Genomic DNA, 26,022 nt, shown 5'->3' with positions numbered 1-26,022 from the left:
TGGGGCCAGCAAAAAAAAGTCTACATGGGCTGGATCCACATATGTTGTGAAGGCCTGCCTCTGAGGCATGATGGCTATGCAAAAGGACACAAACCGGCTTCAACATACCTCAGCTGCTGAAACAAATGAATCTGTTGATGCAATGCTTAGCGTATCCCGCAGGCTGAATTCAACTGTATTATCCTTCACAGTGATATCTGTGTCTTTATCTTAAAATTTAAAAAAAGGGAAGGCAATTCATTAATAAACTCCGCGTTTTGTTAAAAATGTCAGCAAATAGTGACTAAGCACAATAATTAACATTTAAATATTTGCAGCAGCAGCAGCAGTAGTAGTAGTAATGATTTATTTAGGTGTATTTTCCTGTCCTAGCTCAAGGTGAGTTTCAACATGGCTTCATTTCATTTTGTTCTCTCAACCATTAAGTGTCATGGTCAAGTAAGGATTCAGACGAGGTCTTTCATCTTTTAACACTTTCAAAAGAGCAATTTAAGTCTATTCAGTAGTCTGGAAAAATATAACAAGTCAAAAGACATCTGGATTTTATTTTAACATTTTAAGGAAAGCCTAATTAGGCACTTTTCTATGCAGCAGTGCTTCTGTACAAAGGCAGCTGCACTTTACGTAACATGTCTTCATATTCCAGGATCCATTTTAACATTTTAAATGCCTTTAAATGTAAACATTTTGCTATATTCATATTTTTAATTTTCTGAAGCAAACATTAAGAGAATTGCACAGTTTACAGAGACAAAACCCAGAATTTTTAAAAACAAGAAGGGCTGCATTTTACTGCATTTTACAATAACGAAATCAGCACTGAGATTTAACTGAAATCTGGTTGAAATCAATGTTATTCACTCTTCATGCTTGTTCAAGACTAGATCTGAATTAATTCTCACTCAAAAATTCACATTACTACAGGACATTGACAAATCGTGTGAGTAACTTTCAATTGAATGCTTAAAAATATACCACAGCCTAATTAAAGCCATTGTGCTTTGTCATGTTAATTGTGACCCTTAATACAAAGTTATACTATTTTTAATGGGATCCTTGTTTTGAGCTCCACCCCTCTCAAATTTCAGCATTAGCTGTGCATGCTGTCAGCTAGACTAGATGACACTGTTCTCATAATAAAGAAGCACGTTCACAGACAGATTACATTATTATAGCAAAACTTGGCTGGTCATGCTACTTCTCAGTAAAACACAGATATTTACCCAGGCCTGTAGCTAGAAATTTTGTGAGAGGCCAATACAAAACAGCAAGCATCTAAATACTTCTAATGTAAACCTATTAACCTTTTAATAAAACCAGTGCCAAGTACCCAATCGTTATAGAGTCCTTGGTCAGAAGCCAGTTTAGGCTTTACTTGGCAACTGGGACCCATGGTATGCAAAGCATGTGTTCTACCACTTCCAGACTCAATCCTTGGCATCTCCTGTAAATGAAAGACCTCTACTGGAGACTTTGGAGACATACTGCCAACTGGAATACACAGTACAAGGCTAGACAGAGTATCTGTCTGACTCAAGCTAGCAAGTTAATGTTGCCTTTGTGTTTTCTTTATCTCAGCAAGGGAAACAGCTAAGGGAAAATTACCTTTTAAAAAACAAGGAAAGGAAATCTGAACATTTAGAAAAGGGGTCAAGAATGAGAAAACCAATTTCTCACCTTTGCAACCTATGACCCTTTTACCTTGTGTCACTGTATCTTTGGTCACTGCATGGAGGTTGACAATATACTAGGGCTGTTCATTTGGATAGTTCCAACAGTACTATTGGATCTGATAGTACCACTGTTGGATCTCCCTCTGCAACAGGCGCACGCACATTTGCGACTTCCGGCCGATGGCAGAAACGGGCGGCAGGGAGGAACGCTGTCGCCCCGAGGGGCTTAAAACCGACAGCGCGCCGGCGGGGGAAATGCGGCGGGAGGGGTGAGTACACCCTCCCCCGCCCTTAAAGCGCTACCCCCGCCGGCGCCGAAACGGCCCCAAACCCGAAACGTTTTGGAGGCCTTTAGAATGGCCTCCGAAACATTTCGGGCACATGCCTAATCCCTATTACAAACAATACCACAGACAGATCTAGAAAATGTATTTTAGTCCCACAGTGTACTGCCGCATCCATTTTCATATGTTAGTTGTTACCAGACAGCCTCCCCGCTTGCTTTCCTCTTAGAAGCAGAGAACTGATGAGCTGAGCACTGATGAGCACTTGGTGCCAGGAGGAAAAACAGCAGCGTCATGCAAACCCTGAACAGTGCAAAAGCTGCCTAGTAAAAGATGACACTCCCCCCAGATTCCGTGCATTCTAGCCAAGCCACTAACTGCATTTTAACTAAGCAAAGAGCCAGAACCTTAAAACTATCCTTGAAAAACAGGGCACTCACCCCCCACCCCAAAATACATTCAAGGTAAAATCTCAAATCAGTAGTGTAGATTTTTCAAATAGCACCTTTGTGTTTTATGCTTCCTCTGAATAGCGATGATCACACCTGCACCCTGAATTTTTAACTTGTTTAGCTTAATTTGGTTAATTTTATTAGTCTGATTTTACATTGTAACTATTTTATAAATGTTGCGAGCTGCCCCAAGCAGTAGTGCACTAGACGGGTGGGGTACAAATATTTTAAATAAAATAAATAAATAAAGTTATCCAAGTCTGGTACCTAAAATTCCCCCACTGCCCCAATTGTTTCTCTGCCTTTAGAACCTTGGCTTGTCCCCCTGTAAAGGACTTACTTTTGAATCCCTGGGCTTGACTTCTGATCTTGGTGGTTCTGGATGCCCACAGTTAGGGACCCCACCAAACATTTCTGTAAAACCAACTGCAAGGTCTTTGGTCATGGAACTTTGATGGCACATGCCTTCTACTGCCCCAGAATCTGTCTGGCTGAGCACCCACCTGTGTGTTCAAACACTTTAGCCTGAGCTGTGGAGTACCTACACTGGAGCACTGGACCATGGGGTCCAGAAATTCTAAGTGAAGATTTTACTAGCTTTGAGTTTTCCCTATGTAGGCTTGTTCTAGGGAGACCTGCCCTGGACTGCCCTGGACACTCTTGGGTCCTTCTCTATGGAACAGATCCAGCACGGTGTAATGATTAGAGTGGTGGACTAGGAACGGGGAGCCTAGAGTCCAAATCCCCATTCAGCCAAGTATGTGTGCATACATGTGTGAGCTGCAAGCAGTTGAACTCATGTTTGGTGCACTGTCGACCTTTTAAAGAATATGGTCCAATAGCAGAAGCTTCCAAATCTTGGAAGAGTGATTGATCGTTTGATAAAGGAACAGTAAAAGAGAGGCTGTTTAATATATTTTTTTCTAGACAATAGTTTTCAATTTAGCCATGTTTTATCATTTTAAGTAAAATGTTGTAGCAACTATAATTTTGAGTATTCTATTCCATCATCCATTTTTTATTTAGGCCATCAGTCTACCTAAATTTGCCACTTATGATAGAACAAAAGGGTTATAAGATCATAGCTGAGAAGGGAGCTAACTTGACAAGTGACAGAATTGCGGCAATCTTTTGGCACAGTTCAAATGCAGATCAAAGGCAAAACACGGGCTAATTAATATTTTAAAGCATCTACAACTGTCATAACTTGTCTACAATAACTCCTTTAGCCAAATGCACAGTGACAAGTGCTGTGTAGGAGTCACTTCATTACTGAATATGTTTTTGTAGATACATGTACAAATGTATACTGTACAAATGTTCAGAAAAGCTTTAGTAGGAGTCACCAGCACCATGAAAGCTACAGGAATGAACAGCTGCTTGATCCACCCAACTGCCCTAAGCAGTCTATCCCAGATTCTCATCGCCTAAAAGCCTGAAATGCTGGTTTCCTTATATGCTTCTGAAATACTTATTTTAGAAGCTATAGTCCTTCAAGATGTCTGATTTAAAGCAGCATATTTCCCAAGATGGAGCCAATACTCTTTTTGCAAAGCATAATATATTCTGATGAAAAGTATGTTTCCCAAAAGTAAGATCATCATCAATGGGGAGACAGTATTTTTTTTTAAAGCAGTAAATTAAAGGGGGGAAAGGAATAATTGTTGAAAATTTCAATCTATCAAAAGAGGCTGTAGTGTTTGTGAAGGATAATGATTCAAGGATTGAGCCTTAGACATAAGGTGTCCCACCCCCACCCCATCCACCCACAAGACCTGGACTTAGGGCACTGCAAACTAACAATTGTCTGTTCATCAATAGAGTAGTAAGCTGAATAAAGCAGTAATATGTTATTGTCAGAGGATCTGCAATCTACTTTATTCTCACAGGCATATTAGAAAAGAAAGTATTAGAAAGTAAACTAACAACACAGCAGAGAAAATATAGCTTCTGTATTCCTAACAACTGCTGCAGAATTGTAGAAGTAGCAACAATACAGATCTAGTCAAAATATTATTAATAAATATAACCAACTTAACAAAGCACATAGTATTTCAAAAACTTGCTTGAATTGGTCTCTATCAAAGCTGCACCTAGTTTCATTTAATAGGCTTTTTATTCAACATTTCAATTAATACATTTATGCATTTCTTTAAGATCCTAACCTATATATACACAAGAGAGGAAGCACAGGGCATTCTCAGAATATACACTAATCTAAAATCTCTCTGCTACTCTCTACTATTTGAATTCAGGAATGGCATCACCGGCTTTAGAAAGTGCCTGAAGACACACTTCTCTTTGCAGTCTTTGTTGCCCTCAAAACAGCCAGCCAGATCACTGTTTCCAGCCCACCTGTTGCCCACTCTTTGGCACGCCATCACTCAAGGCATTATGCCAGGTCATTCCCAACCTGCTCCAGACTATGCTGAAAGCTGATGTCGCCCACTGCCTGCCACCTCTTAGAATGAGGTGAAATAGTGTTGGGGCTCCCTGCAAGGGCTTACCAGGGACAAATAAAAATGAAGTAGTTATTCACTATCTTTCAGTGTTCTTGTACTCTTCCAATTCTCTCTCTCCTTGCATACAAAACAGGCACGCTATTTTATCAGCTACAGTTGATTAACATACAATCAAAACAGCAGAGAAGGAACATTGTATTTAAAAGTACAGCTAGCTTTGTTGTCATATTATTTCCACCTAAAGAGATCCGGTGAGGTTCAATCACAATCATGAAATTTTAAAAATGAAAATTAAAAGTAATCTACTTGCTGCAACACAAGGAATGAATATAAAGGATATATTTATTGTGAAATAAAGGCACAATAATGTGTTTGCCTTCTCTGTACTGTAATGCATGAGTATAAAATAGGAAAGACTTGTATTCACATACTTCACATGTAAAGGGCAGCCGAAATAGCTGGGAAGAAATGGGGAAAAGTCAGTTACTCAGACTTATTCCAACAATGTTATTGCAACATTCACACTTAGATAAACAAATATTTCATTCACTATCAGATGCAGACAGAAAGAGAAGATCTTACATAATTTCTTTTTAAATTACATCCATTTGTTTAGTCTAGTTCCATTAAGACTCTACTTTACTACTTCCTACTTACAAGTGAATCTGGATCTTGCAAGAGAGAAGCATAAACAGATGCATCTCATTTTTTTTTCTAATCTAAAATGTTCCCTCTTACTGTCTGCAAGCTTTCTCTCCTAGCCAGGAGCGGCTCATTAATGAGGTGAAGTAAGGCTGTGGCCTCAGGGGGTGGCTTGGAGCAGAGAGTGCAGGCATCCAGCTCCCAGTGCCCAGACGTCTCATTTGCCTACCACTCCCTCTGCCGCCTTTCCTTCTCACCACACTGTAGCTTTTCAGAGCAGGGGAATGGGTGGGATTTACCCTCTATCCATCCCTGTGCACTAAAAAGGTTCAGCAGTGCAAGGAGGGGAAAGGTGTAGTCTCACATGCCATCTTTTTGTATCACTGTAGTTTCTCAGCACACAGGAATGGATGGAGCTTTAACCCCATCCATCCCCGCATGCTGAAAAGTTACAATGGTGAGAGAAGAGAGAGGCAGAGCCTTGCATACCACCTTCTTGCATCGCTGTAGCTTCTCAGTGCGTGTGGATGGATGGAATGTTCAACTTGCCTGCTTAAAAGCTAAGGCAGTACACAAGGCGCTGCCTCCCCCTTTCTTGTGCCACTGTTGCATCTGAGTGCACAGCAATGGATGGGATTTCAACTCCATCCATCCCAACACACCCCAAAGCTACAATGGCATGAGAGTGTAAAGGTGTAATGCAAGGGAGATGGGGTGAAACTGGACTGGCTGGCGCAGCCCCTTGATGCTAGCATCTGTGTCGGGGCATTGCCAGTGGTGCCAGTGCTTTGGCACGCCATCACTCAAGGCATTATGCCAGGTCATTCCCAACCTGCTCCAGACTATGCTGAAAGCTGATGTCGCTCACTGCCTGCCACCTCCTGGAATGAGGTGAAATAGTCTTGGGGCTCCCTGCAAGGGCTTACCAGGGACAAATAAAAATGAAGTAGGAATTAACTATCTTTCAGCGTTCTTGTACTCTTCCAATTCTCTCTCTCCTTGCATACAAAACAGGCATGCTATTTTATCAGCTACAGTTGATTTAACATACAATCAAAACAGCAGAGAAGGAACATTGTATTTAAAAGTACAGCTAGCTTTGTTGTCATATTATTTCCACCTAGAGATCCAGTGAGGTTCAATCATGAAATTTTAAAAACAAAAATTAAAAGTAATCTACTTTCTGCAACACAAGGAATGAATATAAAGGATTTGTTTATTGTGAAATAAAGGCACAATAATTAGTGTTTGCCTTCTCTGTACTGTAATGCACGAGTATCAAATGGGAAAGACTTGTATTCACATACTTCACATGTATAGGGCAGCAGAAATAGCTGGGAAGAAATGGAAAAAAGTCAGTTACTCAGACTTATTCCTACAATGTTAATGCAACATTCACACACTTTGCCAGCATTGCTCCAATATCACAGAATGTTCATGAACATTCCACTAGCAGCACAGGGAGAACAAGTAAGTGTGCGGTCAAACTAGATACACATGATTGAGGTGTGCTTTCAACCAATGTGTATCCTTTCTTACCAACAGTAGCTTTGTGGAGCGTGTGTGCATGAGAGGCGCAGGGCATGCAGGAAAGGGGGATTCCACTAATTCCCGTTGTACTATTTTCTTACCTAAAACTGCCCCCATGAAACAGCAATTCCCTCAGGTCAGCAAAGTATGCTGCAGCTGCTGGCAAGACAAGTAGTAGGTTGGTTTGGCTCCAAGGGAAAACATTACAGTACTACAATGTATGCTTCAGGAGAGTCTGAACACGTGGTGTTGAGGGCTATGAAGGCAAAATGCTAGGCAGCGGTTCCATCTTGCTTCTAAGATACTAGGCTGCCGCAAGTTCAATTTGCTCTCAATGTGTGTTCCCCTCCCACTGAACAGAAATGGAAAATCAAATTGTATGTACATGAGCAGAAAAGTGTCAAGAGGGCTTCTCCTAAACCATTTCTCAGTATTCCAGTCCTCCACAGTCATTGTTCCTTTTTTTTTTTTTAGAACTGGTAGATTACCACCTAGTGTTGAGACCAGTTAGAAATAATTCCTATTTGACTATTACTCTTAGATATAAACTAAACTACTTATCTATAGAAGAAGCTAGCCGATTATCCCATTTGTCCTGCCTCCTACTACTGCCACTCAATAGATAGTAGTAAAATACTACTTCCAATCAATTATATGTCCAAAGTTGGAGGGTTCACTTAGTTAAACATGAAGCACAATATTTGTGGTTCCATACAATTCAAGATCAAGCAGATTTTCAGCGTAACCATTCATTTCTTTTTTTAGACCTGGCACTTTTTTTGGACCTTAAAAAAAAAGAAAAAGAATGAGATCTATTTTAAAACCCACAGAGTCAGCTTTGGAGTCCAGAGCTGCATATTTCAAAATCCAACTTTTCCATTAGGGATTTAGTAACACATGACTGCCAGATGTTTTATTGGCATCTGAACATGACCTCACTCCCTTTTCCAGTTTAAAAGGGTCCCAGTCTACTCACAGTTATGTGCTAGCAAGTCTATATGAAGGATCTATGAGACTTACTAGCACATAAATGGAAATGACACATAACTACATAGGAGGACTGCAGTGAGAGGCCACAATCTGGCAAAGCCCTTCAGACACAAATGCTCCTAGGAGGCCTTTAATTACAGAAACTCCCTTGAGTTTAAAAAGCAGCTTGTAATTTGACAGTCAGATTGCCTTGGTAGGGGAATGGAGAAGCTCTATGAGCATGTCTGGAGCTAGTTATACCATTCTTTAGTTTGTAGCTTTAAACATATGCAACGTTCAGGCACAATGAATGAATTAATGTACTTATGGTGAAGGGCCAGCTCCATCTTGTAGTAGTAGTCTTTATTTCAGTCAGAGACCAGATATAATAACAAGGTTTACACTCCTTGCATAATAATACATTGCTTCATCAATAATATCTTACTGTCCCACCATCTATTCCAGTTAGTGGTGTGCCAGACTAATGGTATGCCAAGCCAACAACCTAAATTAAACACCAGTTTAAAAGCCTAAGCCAAAAAGGTGGTGCCTGGTCTTACAAACAGCTACGCAGAATTTGGCCACCTTGAAACTAATGGCTGTATTCTGGTTCAAAAGTAAATAAGATAAGCTTATATATAAGCTTCAGTATGACTGGGGAAAGACAATAAAAGAGGAGTAATAAGAAAACTCCATATTTCCTGATAAAACTTACAATGAAAAAATATATATATTCAATTGACTCCACTGAGCTTAAGTCGCATGGGCATACTCTTTCTCTATACAGAAAGTTCTCTAACTTTCCAAACAAAACAGCTGAAGTTAAGACATTTCATCTTGCCAAGGTAAAAACTCTTCTATAACTAGGAGCTGTTAGACTAGAGAGAGAGTTAGCCAGTTCAAAATTACAATTTTTTCTTTCCAAATTCAAATAGCTAGATGCTATGTTCATAACATTTTGAAGTTCAATATCATTTATCCTTCTGCTTTATTGTTGCCTTGGACCGCTCATATCCTAATGGCAGTAAAATATCTGATAAACCATACATTAAGAGCTTTGCCTCCAGCTGAGAACCTCAAGTTGATTGAAAAAGCATTAAGCAACATCAGTGGGGCAATGCCAGATGGATGTAATTTTCGTTTTAGCCAAAAAGTAGATTGCATACCTTATTTAGGCCTGAACCTTCAGAAGGCCAGCCTCAAGTCTTAATACCACATTGGGAACACATCTTGTGACTTGAAAAATTGCCCAAAGGAATTTGGATTAGACTGCCTCAAGCAAGGTAAAACTTGAGTACATCCCAAGCTGGTTATCATACAACAACTGTGATAATTTTTTTGCCTCAAAAAGCTTAACAACGACTTCAATAAAATAGCCCCCAACCCTCTCTGGATCGATAAAAGCTTAAAATTGCTGCAGTGCTCCTCTGAGCATTTTGAACTGAGTTTTATCTGAGTATTCTAGCTCCTTGAAGCATGAAAATCTATTCCCAGATACTTAAAACACTTTACCTGTTTGATCTCTACCCCATTAATTATCCATCAGTGCGTCTTTGGCTGTTTCACAAAAACAAACCTTAGATTTACTATGATTAATTTGCAACTCATTCTTGCAACTCCACTGGGAGAGTACATACCGTGCCCTCCTCAGGCCAATAGTAGTTCTAGAACAAATTGCCAAATCATCTGCATATAAAAGGATCAGTATAAATTTGTCAGCAATTTTGAAAGGATGACATTTCTGACCTTCAAGCAGTTTAACTAAGGAATTAATAAAAACATTGATTAATAGGGGAACCAAAAGGCATCCCTGTTTTAACTCCTCTTGAGGTAGGGATGTAATCGGTTAGGTTACATCCCTACCAAAAAGCTACATCTAATTCTAAGGGAAGTATCTTGGTATAATCTCTGGATCAATACCAATGAGTGCCAGACAATAGTAGTTCTTTGCATTTTCTCCCATAATTTAGTCCCAGTTACTGAATCAAAGGGGGCTTTAAAATAAAAAAATGCTACATAGAATCCATTTTTTAAAATTTACCTGATTCTGGTTTTTTTATTTTATTTACCCTATAAGATGTTGAAGGGTTAGGCAGTAATCCAGAGTGGATCTTCCTTTATGGAAACCTGCTTGCTCTTCAGCTATACAGTTCTCTATTTCAAGTCAGTCTTTCAATTTCCATAAAAGGTGTTTTGCATAAAGTTTACAAATTAGGTTTAAAAGACTTATAAGTTGGATAGTTAGCAGGGTCTGATCTATTGCCTTTCTTAAAGACAGGAAAAATAATGGCCACTCCCCAGTCCCTTGGGATTTGTTGGCACTATAAATGAAAAAGAGAGAGATCAAAATAGGCACCCACCAGTCTGAATTAGCCTTAATTAATTCAAGGGGCATTAGATCTTGACCTGGTGCCTTCCCCATCTTCAATTGTGAAATCAAATATTTAACCTCTGCTACAACTGATGGCCAATCAGGTAATGAGCCCAAAATAATTTCAGATTCTACCAGGCATTGGTTGTTATCTGAATATAATTCATAAAAGTGCTTTTCCCAGATCGATGCTAGGATACAATAATCCAGAGTAGATAGCCCTTTGTTGACTATCAAATATATTATCACTATATTCTGTGATAATGCACCACAACTGTTGAGAATTCTTATCCCTGCCTATATTAACTGTCAACCATGCTGCTTTCATAGCAATTTTCTTTTTAAACATTAAGCTCCATCTTCTCACATGCTCTTTTTTGTTAACTGCCCACAGTGTGCTCACATTTGTACATGCATAAGCACCATTCCATAGAATCATAAACCTTCAAGGTGCTCTATCACGGGGATAAGACAGGTATGAAGTCAGACTGCAGACATATGATGGAATGGGCAGAAGGCAGAGCCTGCCACCATGATGCTGCCCTCTGTTCTAGGTGCCTTCATGGAATGTGTAGAATTCGCAGCTGAATATCAGAAACGGTATCACAATCTAGGGCCACAACCCTGCCTGGCAGCACATGCCTGGAAGGAGTCTCTTTCCTGGGATTGCGACAGACTCCCAAGGAGAGGAAAGCTGGTCTTGTGGTAGCTAAGCAGGGTCTGCCCTGGTTGCAGATGAATGGGAGACAAAGTATAAGCACTGTAAGATAATCCCCTCAGGGGATGGAGCCGCTCTGGAAAGAGCAGAAGGTTTCAGGTCGCCTCCCTGGCTTCTCCAAGATAGGGCTGAGAGAGATTTCTGCCTGGAGAAGCTGCTGCCAGTCTGTGAAGACAATACTGAGCTAGATAGACCAATGGTCTGACTCAGTATATGGCAGCTTCCTATGTTCCTATGACAGTAGCCAGCAGTTTTAATCACAGCATTTCTCTTAAGTGGCCAGTAGTATCACTATTGCATAACTTACTGTAAGGTGTCATGGGGGTCCTTTTCTTTCTTTTTTTAATTAAAAGGCAGAATAAAAATATGGCCAGGATAGTCATAGGCACACTCCAAAAAATGCATGATGGTGATACTCTGGCCTATTTTTGGACTATGCTGGACTATGGAAGCTTGTACTGAAAAGGTACAAGGGACCAGAAACTGAACCAAATGTAAAATCTAACCTTTTGCTCTGTTCTATGAAAGACTCTAGCAGAGAGGCCATGGCTAACTTTGCTTGAATAAAGGGCCTCCAGCAAGAGAGAGACACAGCTTGGTACCATTTAGCAAAAGAGTGTTTGAAGATAAGGCAGCAGATTTGTTATTGTGGTTACAGGTCTTGGAATGTATGTAAGGAGGAGACCAGAAGACCCATTTTTATTGGCGCCTTGTCAAGTTGGTACCTAAACTAGGGATGAATAATAATTATTACAAGGCCTGAAGGTAGCAGTTAATTGGAGGAGTAAACAAGCCCTGTCAAAAGTGGGGAATGGATTTTTGATGGGATCCAGGTTGCCATGATCAACGCAGAATATTAGATTCCTAACAAATATGGAGATGAGGAATCCAAAGAGCCTATGAGAATTCAAGGTGCAGGAGTCTGAAAAGACAGGCTCCTGCACCCTGAATTCTCATAGATTCTTTGGGTTCCTCTTCTCCAGAGAAGTGTGACTTTTGTGGTGTAAAAAGTCATCAATAGGAAGATAGCAGATTTCCTCTTTTTCTATATATATAGAGAGAGGGGGGGGGAGGGTAGGTAATACATAGATAGATAGATAGATAGATAGATAGATAGATAGTAAGGTAAAGAAGAGGAACTTAAGTATGTAGTACACTGCTCTGGGCTCCTTGGATATAAATGATGATGATGATGATGATGATGATGATGATGATAATAATAATAAGGACCCATCATGAAAGACCCAGCAAAAGGTGCAGTTCCAAGTAATTATAGACCGATAACCTGCCTGCCAACCATGTTCAAATTATTAACTGGAATAATAGCAGATGAAGTAATGCAACACTTATTAACTAATAAGCAGCTTCCAGTTGAACAGAAAGGAAATTGCCCGAACACCAGAGGCACAAAAGACCAGCTGCTGATTGACAAAATGATTTTAGAAAACTGCAAGAGAAGAAAAACAAATCTAAGTGTTGCATGGATTACAAGAAAGCCTTCGACTCATTGCCTCACACATGGATACTAAAATGTTTAGAAACAACTGGTGTCAGCAAAAACATTCAGATATTTATTAAAAAAGCAATGAGCATGTGGAGTACACAGTTAACAATCAATGGCGAGACACTTGGACAGGTTAGCATTAGAAGAGGTATTTTCCAAGGGGTCTCACTATCCCCTCTGTTGTTTGTAATCGCCATGACCCCACTTTCACAAATACTAAACAAAACAGGCCTCGGATACCAAACATCTAAAACATCCAGTAAAATCAACCATCTGCTGTACATGGACGATCTGAAGTTGTATGGAAAGTCCCAGTCAGATATCGAATCACTGCTAAACACTGTCCGTATATTCAGTAGCGATATAGCAATGGAGTCTGGACTAGACAAGTGTGCTGCATTAATAATGAACAGAGGGGAAATAACAAAAACAGAAGGAATAGAACTGCCCAGTGGAAGCAAGATCAAGAACCTGGAAGAGAAAGAACATTACAAATATCTGGGCATTCTCCAGGCTGATAACATCGCACACACTGAAGTTAAAAGAAAAATTGGAAGTGAATACATCAGGAGAGTTAGAAAAATCCTCAAGTCCAAACTCAGTGGCGGGAACACCATACAAGCCATAAACACCTGGGCTATGCCTGTTATCAGATACACTGCAGAAATAATAGACTGGACCCAGGCAGAGCTAGAGACGCTAGATTGTAACACCAGGAAAATGATGACCATCAATCATGCTCTGCACCCCCGCAGTGATGTAGATAGGCTATACCTCCCTCACAGCTCAGGCGGAAAAGGAATGCTGCAAGTCCATCAAACAGTCGAGGAGGAGAAAAGAGGCCTTGAAGAATATATCAAGGACAGTGAAGAAGATGCACTTCAAATGGTCAATAATGCGAAACTATTCAACACTAATGAAACAAAGCAGGCCTACAAGAAAGAACAAGTCAAGAACCGAGCAGAAAAATGGAGAAATAAGCCCCTGCATGGTCAATATTTGCACAATATAAGTGGAAAATCAGACATCACCAAGACCTGGCAATGGCTTAAGAATGGCAACTTGAAGAAAGAAACAGAGGGTTTAATACTGGCTGCACAAGAACAGGCACTAAGAACAAATGCAATAAGAGCCAAAGTCAAAAAGTCAACAACAAACAGCAAGTGCCGCCTTTGTAAAGAAGCAGATGAAACTGTGGACCACCTAATCAGCTGCTGTAAAAAGATCGCACAGACTGACTACAAACAAAGACATGACAAGGTAGCAGGGATGATACACTGGAACATCTGCAAGAAATACAAGCTACCTCTAGCCAAAAATTGGTGGGACCATAAAATTGAAAAAGTTGAAGAAAACGAAGATGCAAAAATATTATGGGACTTCCAACTACAAACAGACAAACATCTGCCACACAGTACACCAGATATAACTGTAGTCGAGAAGAAAGAAAAACCAAGTTAAAATAATCGACATAGCAATACCAGGGGATAGCAGAATAGAAGAAAAAGAAATAGAAAAAAATCACAAAATACAAAGATCTACAAATTGAAATTGAAAGGCTGTGGCAGAAAAAGACCAAAATAATCCCAGTGGTAATTGGCACCCTAGGTGCAATTCCAAAACAACTTGAAGAGCACCTCAACACCATAGCAGCCACAGAAATCACCATCAGCCAATTACAAAAAGCAACTTTACTGGGAACAGCCTATATTCTGCGACGATATCTATAATAACCAACAGTATTGATGATAAAATTCAGCCATCCCAGGTCCTTGGGAAGGACTCGATGTCTGGATAAAACAAACCAGTCAATAACACCTGTCTGACTGTGTAAACAAGAAATAATAATGTCAAAATACATACATAAATACATACATACCTTTACCTTCCTGCACATCTCTCCTTTGTTGTTCTCCTCTTGAACCCTCCCTCTCTGTTCAAGATGCTTTATCTTGGAAAATAGCTATGTTCTTTCTCTTCCCTTCTCATCTTCACAACAATCATCTTCTTTATATATATATATTTCTCTAAGACATACCTGTGGCCAATGCCATGTGTGGCAGCTCTCGTGAGATTTCTAATTATGACCAATTAAAAGTCATAACACCTAGGCAGATATAGGGAACAACCATTGTACAGGCCATAACAGGAAAAAGAACGCTTCTGAAGACTGTTTGACAACACTTAGCAAACCAAAGCATTAAAAACTGATTTGAAAAACCATGGTGGGCACATGACAACCAACCAACCAACATGTGCAAAGTTAGAAATTAGGCTTGTGCCTCACAGCAGTATCTGACCATACTCTTAAGAGATATGACTTTAGTTTTCCACAAGGCCTTTTTGAATGAAACAGTTTAAGTTCATTGTAGATCTTAATTTAATCTTCAGTAACTTTCTCAATTTCTGCAAAGAGAAGCAACCACAGGAAGTGCACACTACTGTAATTCCCTGAGTCTCCAGCTTACCATGCTGAAGGGAGATGGGGAGTGTCATCTTTCAAGTCCAGATTCATATGACTATCTTTAAGCATGTGACTAATGCCAGTTACCTCAATTACAACTGAAGCATATGGCTTCAGATGGACCACATGCTTTGAATTAGGCATCTAAATAAAAATCAAATGTTTATATGGTTCTAATCAGTATACAATGTCTGTGATTAATAGCTTAAGAATTGCAAAATTTCCTCGTGATATTAGATATTAAGATGATTAAAAAAGAAAGTGCAAACTTAGGATAGTTTCAGATGGACAGAAATAAGTTAATTATCTAGAAATTTATTAAGCTGGAGTATAGTAAAAACACACACATACTCTAGAGAACACGAAAGTTAAAATATATATGTGTGTGTGTGTGTGTGTGTGTATATATATATATATATATATATATATATATATATATATATATATATAGTTTCCCCTCAGTTTCTTCTTCTAGGATCTATGGAATATTACAAGGCAATTAAGCCACTTATGTTCTGTTCTGCAGAATGTACGAACAGCCCTGCTGGATCAGGCCCAAGGACTATCTAGCCCAGCATCCAGTTTCATACTGTGGCTCACCAGATGCCTCTGAGAAGCCCACAAGCAAGAGGTGAGGGCATGCCCTCTCTCTTATTTATTTATCATATTTTTATACCACCTGATATGTACAGCTCTATGCTGTGTACACAATTTAAAATAATATTTACAAGTCACAGATTAAAATACATGATACAATAAAAATGACAGCATAAAACAGTTATTAAAACAATTAAAAATACTAAAATGAATTCTAATTAAAAGCTTGCGAGAACAGGAGAGTCTTGAGGGTCTTCCTGAAAAAAGATGCTCTTATTTCAGCAGGGAGCATATTCTTGAATCTTCAAGCTGGCCAATGTTCAAACCTGTTTGGAAGCCTGTAAAAGTGCCTCCCAACAGGTTTATGCACATCCCTACTTTGTATTTCACCTGGAAACATATTGGCAGCCAGTGCAGTTCTTTCAAAACAGGTCTTATGAGGTCCCTTTGTGTTGTCCCAGAGACCAATCTGGCTGCTGCATTCTGTACTAACTGTAGTTTCTGAACTAAGTACAAAGGCAACCCCCTGTAGAGTGCATTACTGTAGTCAAGCCTGGAGGTTACCAGCATATGTACCACTGTTTTAAGATCATTCACCTCTAGAAATGGATGTAGTTGACATATCAGCCAAAGCAGATAAAAAACACCCCTGGCCACTGCCCTCAACCTGAGAAACCAGGGAGAGCTTTGGGTCCAGGAGCACTCCCTAACTACATACCTGATCTTTCAGGGGGAATATAACCCCATCCAAAACAGGCAGATCTAAATTATCTCTCAGGTCCCGATCCCCCCACCACAGTCAGTACCTCTGTCTTATTTATATTAAACTATAGTTCATTATCCCTCATCCAGCCCATTACCATCTCCAGGCCAGCATTTAGGTAAGATATGCCATTTCTCTGGCTGTTGCTCTCCTGCAACTGGTATTTAGAGGCATCCTGCTTCTGAGGCTGGAGGTCGTCTATAGCCACCAGACTAGTAGCCATTGATAGACCTATCCTCCATGAATTTTCTAAGCCCCTTTTAAAGCTATCCAAGAGAGTGGTCATCACCACATCCTTTGGCAGAGAATTCCACAGATTCATTATGCACTGTGTAAAAAAGTACTACATTCTGTTGGTCCTAAAGAAATGTCAGCTGGGAAGAAAAAAGGGTGGGGACTGGTTTGCTTCAATAGCCTAACAGTTTATAGTATCTTGGAGTGGGATAGGGGGTTGTGCAGGGCAGGGACAGTATACTACAAGGTTAAAAAAAACCTCTTCTCCTTCCTGTGATCATAGGAACATAGGAAGAGGCCATATACTGAGTCAGATTATTGATCTATTTAGCTCAGTATTGTCTACCCAGACTGGCAGTAGCTTATCCAAGGTTTCAGACAGGAATCTCTCTCAGCCCCATCTTAGAAAAGCCAGAGAGGGAATCTGAAACCTTCTGCTCTTCCCAGAGTGATCCCCTGAGGGGAATATCTTACAGTGCTCACATGTAGTCTCCCATTCAAATGCAACCAGGGCAGACCCTGCTTAGCTAAGGGGACAACTCATGCCTGTTATCACAAGACCAGCTTTCCTAGCTCTCTGTGCTATATTGGGAGGCTGGGAGTAGTGGAAGAAAAAGGCACCTTTTATTTCCCACTCTCAAGAAATCTTCCCCGCTCCAAATATAAAGCAATACGAGTACTCAGAGAATAAGATTTTAGGAAGGTGGAATTTTTAAAAAAACAACAACAACTCTTACCTCTCCTGACCCCTTTGTCCAAGACCCAAACTGTGCTAAAAGGCTCTTGTTCTAGGCCAGTGGAGGTCCTGAACAAGAGTAGTCATTAGGGGCTGAAGAAACACTGCAGTATTTTGTTGTCATTTCCCATTTGTCATAACAAATCTGTAATCGAGAGGTAGCCCAAACTCCTTGCTTGTTCTTTCCATAAAGCACATTTTTCTGTACATGAGTTGTGCCTCTTGGAAGTAAGCAATATGAAAAATAAGATTTTCCATATATCCTACTAATATTTCACTCTTATTTTCTTTTAAGAGTACCTCTTGCAAAAAGGAAACTATTCACTTTGTTCCCAAGACTTTGGCTCAGCTATTCCCAGGAAAAATGTTTCTGTGTGTGTTTTTCTACCATTAGACTAAACGTGCATAGCTTTATAAACTGATCTTTAACCAAAATATGTCCACTGAGAGGAAGTACTTCCCAAAGCCAAGAGCCGCTAGGTGCAAAATATGGATGGGAAGGCAACACCAGAAGTTGCTTCAAAGTGAGCAACCATGTAATTTGCATTAGGCACCCCAAAGAAACCCAACATTAGTAGAGGATGAAGGGATACCTCCAGCTGGCAACACAAAGCAAAGAATGTTGTGCTTGCAAATTTGCAGAAGGAAATAGCCTTCTCTGTTCACGATGCAAACAAATGTGAAAGAGAATCAGCACATGCAGAAGCTAGGGACAAGGCTCTGGATCCATTCATCAGATGGGACTGGACACCCACACCATAAAAACCAATCTCTTTGTGTTTTCTGGAAAGTGCCAGAGCAACAAGTCAGTGATGGAAAGAGAATGAAACTCTGCAAGTGGGCTTGCTTAGGAGATCACTGCAAGAACTGCAATGCCACAAATATACTATCCAAGATGCAGACTAAGAATGCATCCAAGTGAGTAGCAGTGAAAAAACCCTCTGATCTAAAATCAAAATGGAGGCATTATTCTGGAGAATGAATTCTTCAAACAGAATCTGAACAAGTATATCATCACAGATTAAATTATACTCCTGAGCTGGAAGAGGTGCACACACTGGGTGATCCCAACACTGAACTACAAGCATATTCACTATATCCATGAGAACAGGAGTTTTAAATAAGTATCATCTTTACCTACACTCACACTCTAAAAACAAATTCAGGTGCTTGAATGCTGTTCTTGACACTGAAGTCAAATCAAGAACTGTAGCTTGAATTATGTTTTGCTGTTTGTGTTTGGATCAATGTTGTTTAGCATTGTAAATTTGTTTGAATAAAAAGATTTTTATTTTAAAGAAGAAAAAACTGGAAACATCCACAACCATCAACTGACACAGCAGCAGCTTCTTTGTGGCAATTCCTATCATCCTATATAATAAAAGCCCTGTGTGTGATCCTATGCGCCCGTGTCTTTTTCGGCAGTTCTGAGCATGCGCGGAGCGCATGCTCAGAACTGCCGAAAAAGATACGGCCGCCCAGACATGGGCGGCCATTTTTTGAAAGGGGATGACACTACGTTTAAGGGTCAAAACAGCCCATGAAAACGCCCCCCCCGCCACGTTTAAGGGCCAAAACAGCCCATGAAAATGCCCCCGCGGCTGCCCCCGCCAACTGCCCGCCTGCCCGGTTTAAGGGCCAAAACGGCCCATGAAAATGCCTCCGCGGCTGCCGCCGCAAACCGCCCACCCGGCTGCGAGACCTCCTTACCCATAACAGAACTCTCCTTCCCGGGGCCACGTCCTGCAAACGCTTGATTTAGCAACTCAAAGCAGGAGCCCCGCCAGAGACCAAGGGAGCAGGAGAAGAAAGGAAGGAAGCTGTGTCTGAGCAGCGGACTCGGGGACCAAGTGAGTGGATGTGATGTGAGGAGTGGGGGGAAGGGCAAGAGTGGGCAGGGGGGAGGGGAAAGGGCAAGAGTGGGCAGGGGGGAGGGGAAAGGGCAAGAGGGAGTGGGGCAGGAGACTGACAGAGAGGGGAGGGTGAGAGAGGGATGGGAGGGCACCCCCCCCCACTAGAGCCCATTATTAAAACGGGCTTACAAATACTAGTCATATATGTTTTTCTGTTTCCAAGATTTCAGCAATACCACCAGGAAGCTGCAATCATTTAACTTGCATACAGTACAATGGTTCTCAACACCAACACAACTCAAGGACAGCTGTGGGTTCATCATTCCAATGGTTGCATGTTCTTGTTCAGTTTCAACTAAGGCGACTTGCAGTGTGAAAAGCTAACTAATATTGTGAACTTCTATTGTGAAGAGCTAAATAATAGCTTTTGCACCGTCCACCTGTTGCCACAAGAGAAATTTTGGCATGGTAGAGCAACGAAGTGCCCACCTAATGGCGCAGCGGGGAAATGACTTGACTAGCAAGCCAGAGGTTGCCAGTTCGAATCCCCACAGGTATGTTTCCCAGACTATAAGAAAAACCTATATCTGGCAGCAGCAATATAGGAAGATGCTGAAAGGCATCATCTCATACTACGCAGGAGGGGGCAATGGTAAAACATAGGTGCATCAGCTGGTAGCCTCCAGGCTTGACTATTGCAATATGCTCAATGTGGGGCTGCCTTTGCACATAGTTCAAAAACTTCAGTTAGTTCAAAATGCAGCAGCCAGACTGGTCTCTGGACCGAGAGAGACCATATTATGCTTGTTTTGAAACAGTTGCACTGGCTGCCAATATGGTTCCGGGCAAAATACAAAGTGCTGGTCATTACCTTTAAAGCCCTGAACAGCTTAGGTCCAAGTTATCTTAGAGAGTGCCTTCTTCTGCACTATCCCCACCGCACATTAAGGTCATCTGAGGTGTCTGGTGGCGACTCAGAGGTGAGCCTTCTTTGTAGCTGCTCCTGGGCTGTGGAATGCACTCCCGGCAGAAATCCTTAATCTGAGTTCATTATTGGCCCTCAGGAGAGCCCTTAAGACCTATCTGTTTGGCCTGGCCTTCCAGGGTTTTTAAACTGTAAAGGTTCGGCCTGGTTTTCCAGGGTTTTATGAACTATTTTAATTGTTTTAATAATGGTTTTATGTTGTTTTTACAGTTTTTGATTTTAATAGTTAATTTATTTTAGTTTGTTTTAATGTAAACCACCCTGAGCCATTTTTGGAAGGGTGGTATAGAAATCAAATAACTAAACCAACCAACCAACCCCTCCTGTATTCTACCAAAGACAACCACAGGGCTCTGTGGTTGCCAGTTATCGACACCAACTTGACGGCACACTTAGGGCAACCAAGTTTTCCTTCCCATTTTGTGCAACACATCCTTTTTGGTCATCAGTCAAGATCACATTTTTCCTTATCACATAGTGCATACATGCCAATATCTTACTGTCTTCATTTTCAGGACTAGCATACTATATACTATTTAATCTTTGAGCCTGCCAGTTTTTCTTTTCATGTCTGTTAAAATCAGATTCCACTGTTTTGCTCCATATGTAAATAAGCATATGGGAAGAACCATTTCCCTCCTCTTGATCCTATTATACATTTTCTTTTGCGCAACTGTAGCAGTTCTTTTTCAGGAATTCACTACCTCTGTGCTCCAGTCTCCTCTTTGGTAGAAATCACATCCTGGCTGGAGCATGCCCTTCCACACAAGAATGCTCATTTAGGTAGAATTCTCCTCCATAAGAGAATTAATGAAAACAGGAGACCTAAAACACTGTACTACTTTTATATTCTACTGCTATCATTATATTACTGGGTTTACAATTATTCCTGCCAAGCTGTCCTCCCGTTACTGTGTCTGGGCTATGTTGCTTTTTGCAAAATTCAGTCACTTGGGAGTCCCAGGAAACTGTTGCCACTGCCAGCAACTGCCTCAAATTTTATTTAGCTAAAAATCCTATGGAGATAAATATATAATATTGTAGGTAGATAGGGCTGAAGCTTTTTGTGGTCCTTAGACCTACATAACAAATTTTTAAGAGGTTGAAGTCAGAAGGAGAAATCTAGCAGAGTGCCAGATAAAACATGTTTCAAATTTTGACAGACAAAAATTAAATCCATAGAGAAGTCCTAGGATTGACGTTCTGGACCACTATTTCTGGATTGGACTTTTGAATTAGTTTTTAAACAATAGATTTGTATGCTCATACAACAAAATTGCTTTCAAAAATCCTATGCAATACTAGGAAGTGGGAAACTTGTTTCTAGACATCCAAATTCCAAGTTCCATTGGGCATATGGATCTAGGTCGATAGAAGCCCTGGAAGTTATTAGGTTTCTTTTCGTTTAAAGCATGTATCTTAAATGAGATATCCCTCTGTCGCCATGATAACATCAGCTTTTTCAGTAGGTACACAAAAGTTACTAGTGTAAAAACAGCAATTAAAAGACAAACTGAGGAAAACAAAATTTTCTTTACAGATTCTAATGGCAATGTATATCATCAGTGTGTTTTCTAGCATTAAAAAGGACATCCAAAGCCCTTTCTGTTTACTGACTTACAGTAACAGGTGTTCAAACAATGTGCCAGAAAACTAGCTAAGTTTAACCACCGTGTCACTGGAAAGTACACTTAGAATGTTACCAGAAATAACAGTTGATGTGCTGACCCCTGGCGGCATTACAATTTCAAGCCAGTAAGAACAAAGATGATGTTTCAAAGGAGAGAGAGTTTCTATACATAAAACTTATCAAGTAGTTCTAGTAAGAACTAATCTGCCTACTTTCCTTTCACTATCCCTAAAAATAGACTAAATTGGGTCCAAATTGATTAGGCAGTTCACAAGTTAGCCCCTTGCACTGCAAATGTTCATGCAGCTGCCATTTTGAATTGCCATCATCACAAACTATGCATTTGAGGTATCCTTACAACTGTACCAAATTTGGTCCAAATCGGTTCCCACTTGCACCTCAATGGTCCATGTGTCCACTATCTTGAACCAGGGTGGATGACATCATTATAAACTATGCCCTTGAGCTGTCCCTATGTGTCCCCACACCTGTAGCAAATTTGGTTCAAATCGGCTAGGTGGTTCACAAATTAGCCCAATTGCACTTCAAATGTTCACATAACCGCCATCTTGAACTGGGGTGGATGACATCATCACAAACTACGCCACTGAAGTGTCATCACAGCTGTACCCTATTTAGTTCATATTGGTCCAGGCTTTACCAAGGTGATAGAGGACAAACACACACCACCAGGTGATCTCATAAGCCTACTGGAAAATAGGTTAAAAATAATCAAGGATTCCTTTGAGAAAAGAAATATCTAGAAATCCCAAATGGCTTAATGTGCTATTGGTGGCAAGCCTGCCTAAACTGTACACTGTCAGCAGCAGTTTGTAATTCTGTCTTTACTTTAATTCTGCCTTCAAAAATTAGAGATCTTGGTCAAGATAGGAAGTTGACTTTATCTTAATATGCGCAATCACTTTCCAGGAACAAATCCTAACTAATAAGCATGCTTGGTCCCAGAGACTTCACTTTGCATCCATTAATTCCTAGGAAGCACAAATATATTACCGTTGGCTTCACAATGTCCCCAATATTATGAATTTGAGTGTATAGTGCTGCCCCCTGTTGTTCTGAAGCGTTTTGAAAGAGAAACAATTTGACATTCATTTGTTCAGGGCACTAGCATTTCTGCAACAAATATTATTCGTTTTTTAAAAAAACTTCCTGCTGCTACAGCACTTGTTCAAAGTGCTTCACATACATTCTGCTGGTGTGAGAATTGCGGACTTTGTAAATTAGGCAAAGAGTAGTACCTACAGACTACATGTGGAGGGAAGAGGAGTAATCATCTTGCCCAAGGCCATATCATGAATTCATGACGATTTGAGGTGCACACCTCCTGAAACAGGGGTCATACACATTGCTGCTACACTACAGCAGCTTTCATGCAAGTTCATGCTACAGTAAGCCAGTTGGTCTGACATATCATAGCATGTAATTTTCTTAAAATATTGTCTTTACTTCTCTCCAGACCTTATTTTATTGCACGTTAAAACATTAAAAAGAGAACTGCAACTAAGGACATTTCGACATATTTATGTCAGCTTCAGTGTTCTATGCCCCACTGTTTAAAATCCACACTCTTATATCCAAACTTTCCCCAATCTGATCAAATACCTAATTAATACATAAGAGAAGAGGGAAGAAAAAGGAGGGAAAGGTTGATAACTCACAGCTGTTTAACGCTGACACCAAGAGAGAGAAACCAGGGAGAGGGAGGGTATGAAACAAAATGTTACTATTTAATCAGATTGGGAAATGTTTTGGATTTAAGAGAGTGGATTTTAAACAGTGGGACATAGAACACGAACCTGACGTATATATGTCAAAACGTCTGTTCTTAGTTGCAGTTCTCTTTTTAATGTTTTAACTTACACAATAAAATAAGGTCTGGAGAGAAGTATTGTAACTAACCCATCACGTGTATTGCGTCGCCATTGTATCAACTAACATTGTCTTTGTTTTCCAGTTTCAAGTATTTGTGTCTTGTCTAAACGAATCATAAAATTAAAGACTTTGTGTATGAAATATACGGCTGTAACCAGAGACAAAAGGTCAAGCTCTGGCCAACATTACATACATTATTTTCCTCTCAACTTCACATCAAAGTACTAAAGCTCTGCCCAATCTTTCTTTTCTATAGTGTCAGGCACTACAGAGTGGTACTATGAAAGTGAAGTGCTGGAGTGATTGTTCAATTTTTGGCAGGCAAAATGATCTCTTATTTTTATTATTTTATTTACACAATAAAACAACAATAATGATCTCTTGCAACAGCATCGCCACCATGTTTTCCCCTCCTCATTGTTGCCACACAAAAGAGCCCCCAAAATTAAGTTTGTAAACATCACTGTAGGAAATATTAGTGTTCCAAGTAAGTACAACGATTGTACGAGACCACAAGAATTTGCTATTACACTTGCTCACATATACTTGTCACAGGACAGGCTGAATGCTGGAACTGACAGGTTACTTGCCCAGATGTAGCTGTTACCTACTACCTGCTCTGGGAGAGTGGCTTAGTTTACCAAGAGTATATATGTAGCACGGAAGCCTCATCCTTTCAATGTGATTATTTTCTATTCCTGTAGGAACAGAGATTGACTAAAACCCTTAGTAGGAAAGCAGAGACACGGTATTAAGCAGATGATGATATATCCAGAAAAGGTCCGCCCTTTTTTGCTATCTCTGCATCAAACCATACAGGATAACCACCTTCCTTTTGCCCTTGCTTTCACATATCTCTCAGTTCTATTATCCTTTCCAGTCAAATGCAAGAGCACCCAGGATGCCCAAAATCTAGCTTCAGGCACCCAGGATGCCCAAAATCTAGCTTCAGGCAAATCTGGGGATTCAATGTCTGTACCAAAGATTATTGTCAGAACTGCATCATCATTTAATAAATAAGGAACTCTGAACAAAATTTAGCCTGAATATGCATACAGTTAGAAAGCAAATGACTTTTCATGCTGCAACTGTTGCGAGAATCTGGGGGAATTAAGCCAACTTTCTCAAATTGGGCCTTTGTGTAAGAGGAGAAAATCAAAAATCAAATAGTTTCTTATTATCCAATATCTGCCAATTATCACCATGGACCCAGTGGTGTAATCTTTAAAGAAAAGATGAAAATGTAAACATAGGAACACTCACCAATATCATTAGCAAAGCAAGCTGGGTCAGATGCACCGAGGGAGGCTTCAAACTCTTCCTGAAGACGATAAGCTCTTTGGAGCAATGATTCTAGCTTATGAATGAATTCAGCACTAATGATGTCCTGTGGACAGAAAATGTATTATGTAAATGGATTCCTTCAGTAACATTTTAAGCGGCTAATGGAGATTCTGGGATGTGCAAAGATCAACAAGTACTACTTTAGTTATTCATTATTTATACAGCACCACATGCAACAGCAGCAGGATTTGGCAGTCAAGCATGTAGCTTATTTTTAAAATACACCGAGAAGCAATAACTATTAAGAAGAAGAAAATTATATAACAACAGTATTTTAGTGGAAGTGATGGGGTCATAAAACCAGATTGGTCACCTGTAACTGATGATCTGGGAGTGATCTGTTCACATTCATAAGCAAGGGGTACTGCAGGGGCGGAGCCACCACTGGGCCAACAGACTGAAAGAACCCAGGCCATGCCCAATCAGGGGCCGTGCCTCATGGCCCTGACATACCCCCCACGTCTGATGTCAGACGCAGGGTTGCTGATTTAGCTCCCAAGCGGGGGGCGTGCAGGCCCCGTTCAAGAGTTAAATGGCCGCTGCATTCGCGATGCAGCCAGGAGCAGCTCTTCCCTGCCTTTAAGGCAGAGAAGAGCCATTCCTGGTTGCGCTGCGAATGCAGCACCAGCCTAAGTAGCTCCTGAAGGGGCCACGCGGCCCCTTCAGTAGTCAAATGGCCAGCATTGCAAATGCAGCGCCTGCCTAGGTAGCACCTGCAGGGGCTGCATGGCCCCTTTGGGAGCTGAATGAAGGTGGCCAAGAGCAGCCCTTCCCAGGGAAGGGCCGCTCTTGGCTGTGCTGCGAACACAGCGCCAGCCTTCATTTAGCTCCCAAAGGGGCCACATGACCCCTTCAGGAGCTAGACTCCTTCTGCTGCTGAACGGAGTCTTGCGGCTCTGTTCGGGAGCCAGACCATGC

The 26,022-nt window shown here is 40.7% G+C and overlaps 1 protein-coding gene across 8 annotated transcripts in view; it reads right to left on the bottom strand.

Annotated features, from left to right (window-relative positions):
* MIGA1 (mitoguardin 1) overlaps nucleotides 1–26,022 on the bottom strand; it is an 83,329-nt gene that overhangs the window by 28,368 nt on the left and 28,939 nt on the right. For all 8 annotated transcript variants that reach the window (XM_053247964.1, XM_053247962.1, XM_053247966.1 and 5 more), the window contains 2 exons: nucleotides 25,024–25,147; nucleotides 109–209 (listed from right to left, as the gene is read on the bottom strand). In XM_053247964.1, the coding sequence (XP_053103939.1) occupies nucleotides 109–209; nucleotides 25,024–25,147 (225 nt within the window). The remainder of the gene's footprint in view (nucleotides 1–108; nucleotides 210–25,023; nucleotides 25,148–26,022) is intronic.

The sequence above is a fragment of the Hemicordylus capensis genome, chromosome 4 (assembly GCF_027244095.1).
Source record: "Hemicordylus capensis ecotype Gifberg chromosome 4, rHemCap1.1.pri, whole genome shotgun sequence".
Taxonomy (NCBI): Eukaryota; Metazoa; Chordata; class Lepidosauria; order Squamata; family Cordylidae; genus Hemicordylus; species Hemicordylus capensis.
The sequence above is the reverse complement of the archived record's forward strand: the minus strand, read 5'-3'. Positions and strand labels throughout refer to the sequence as shown.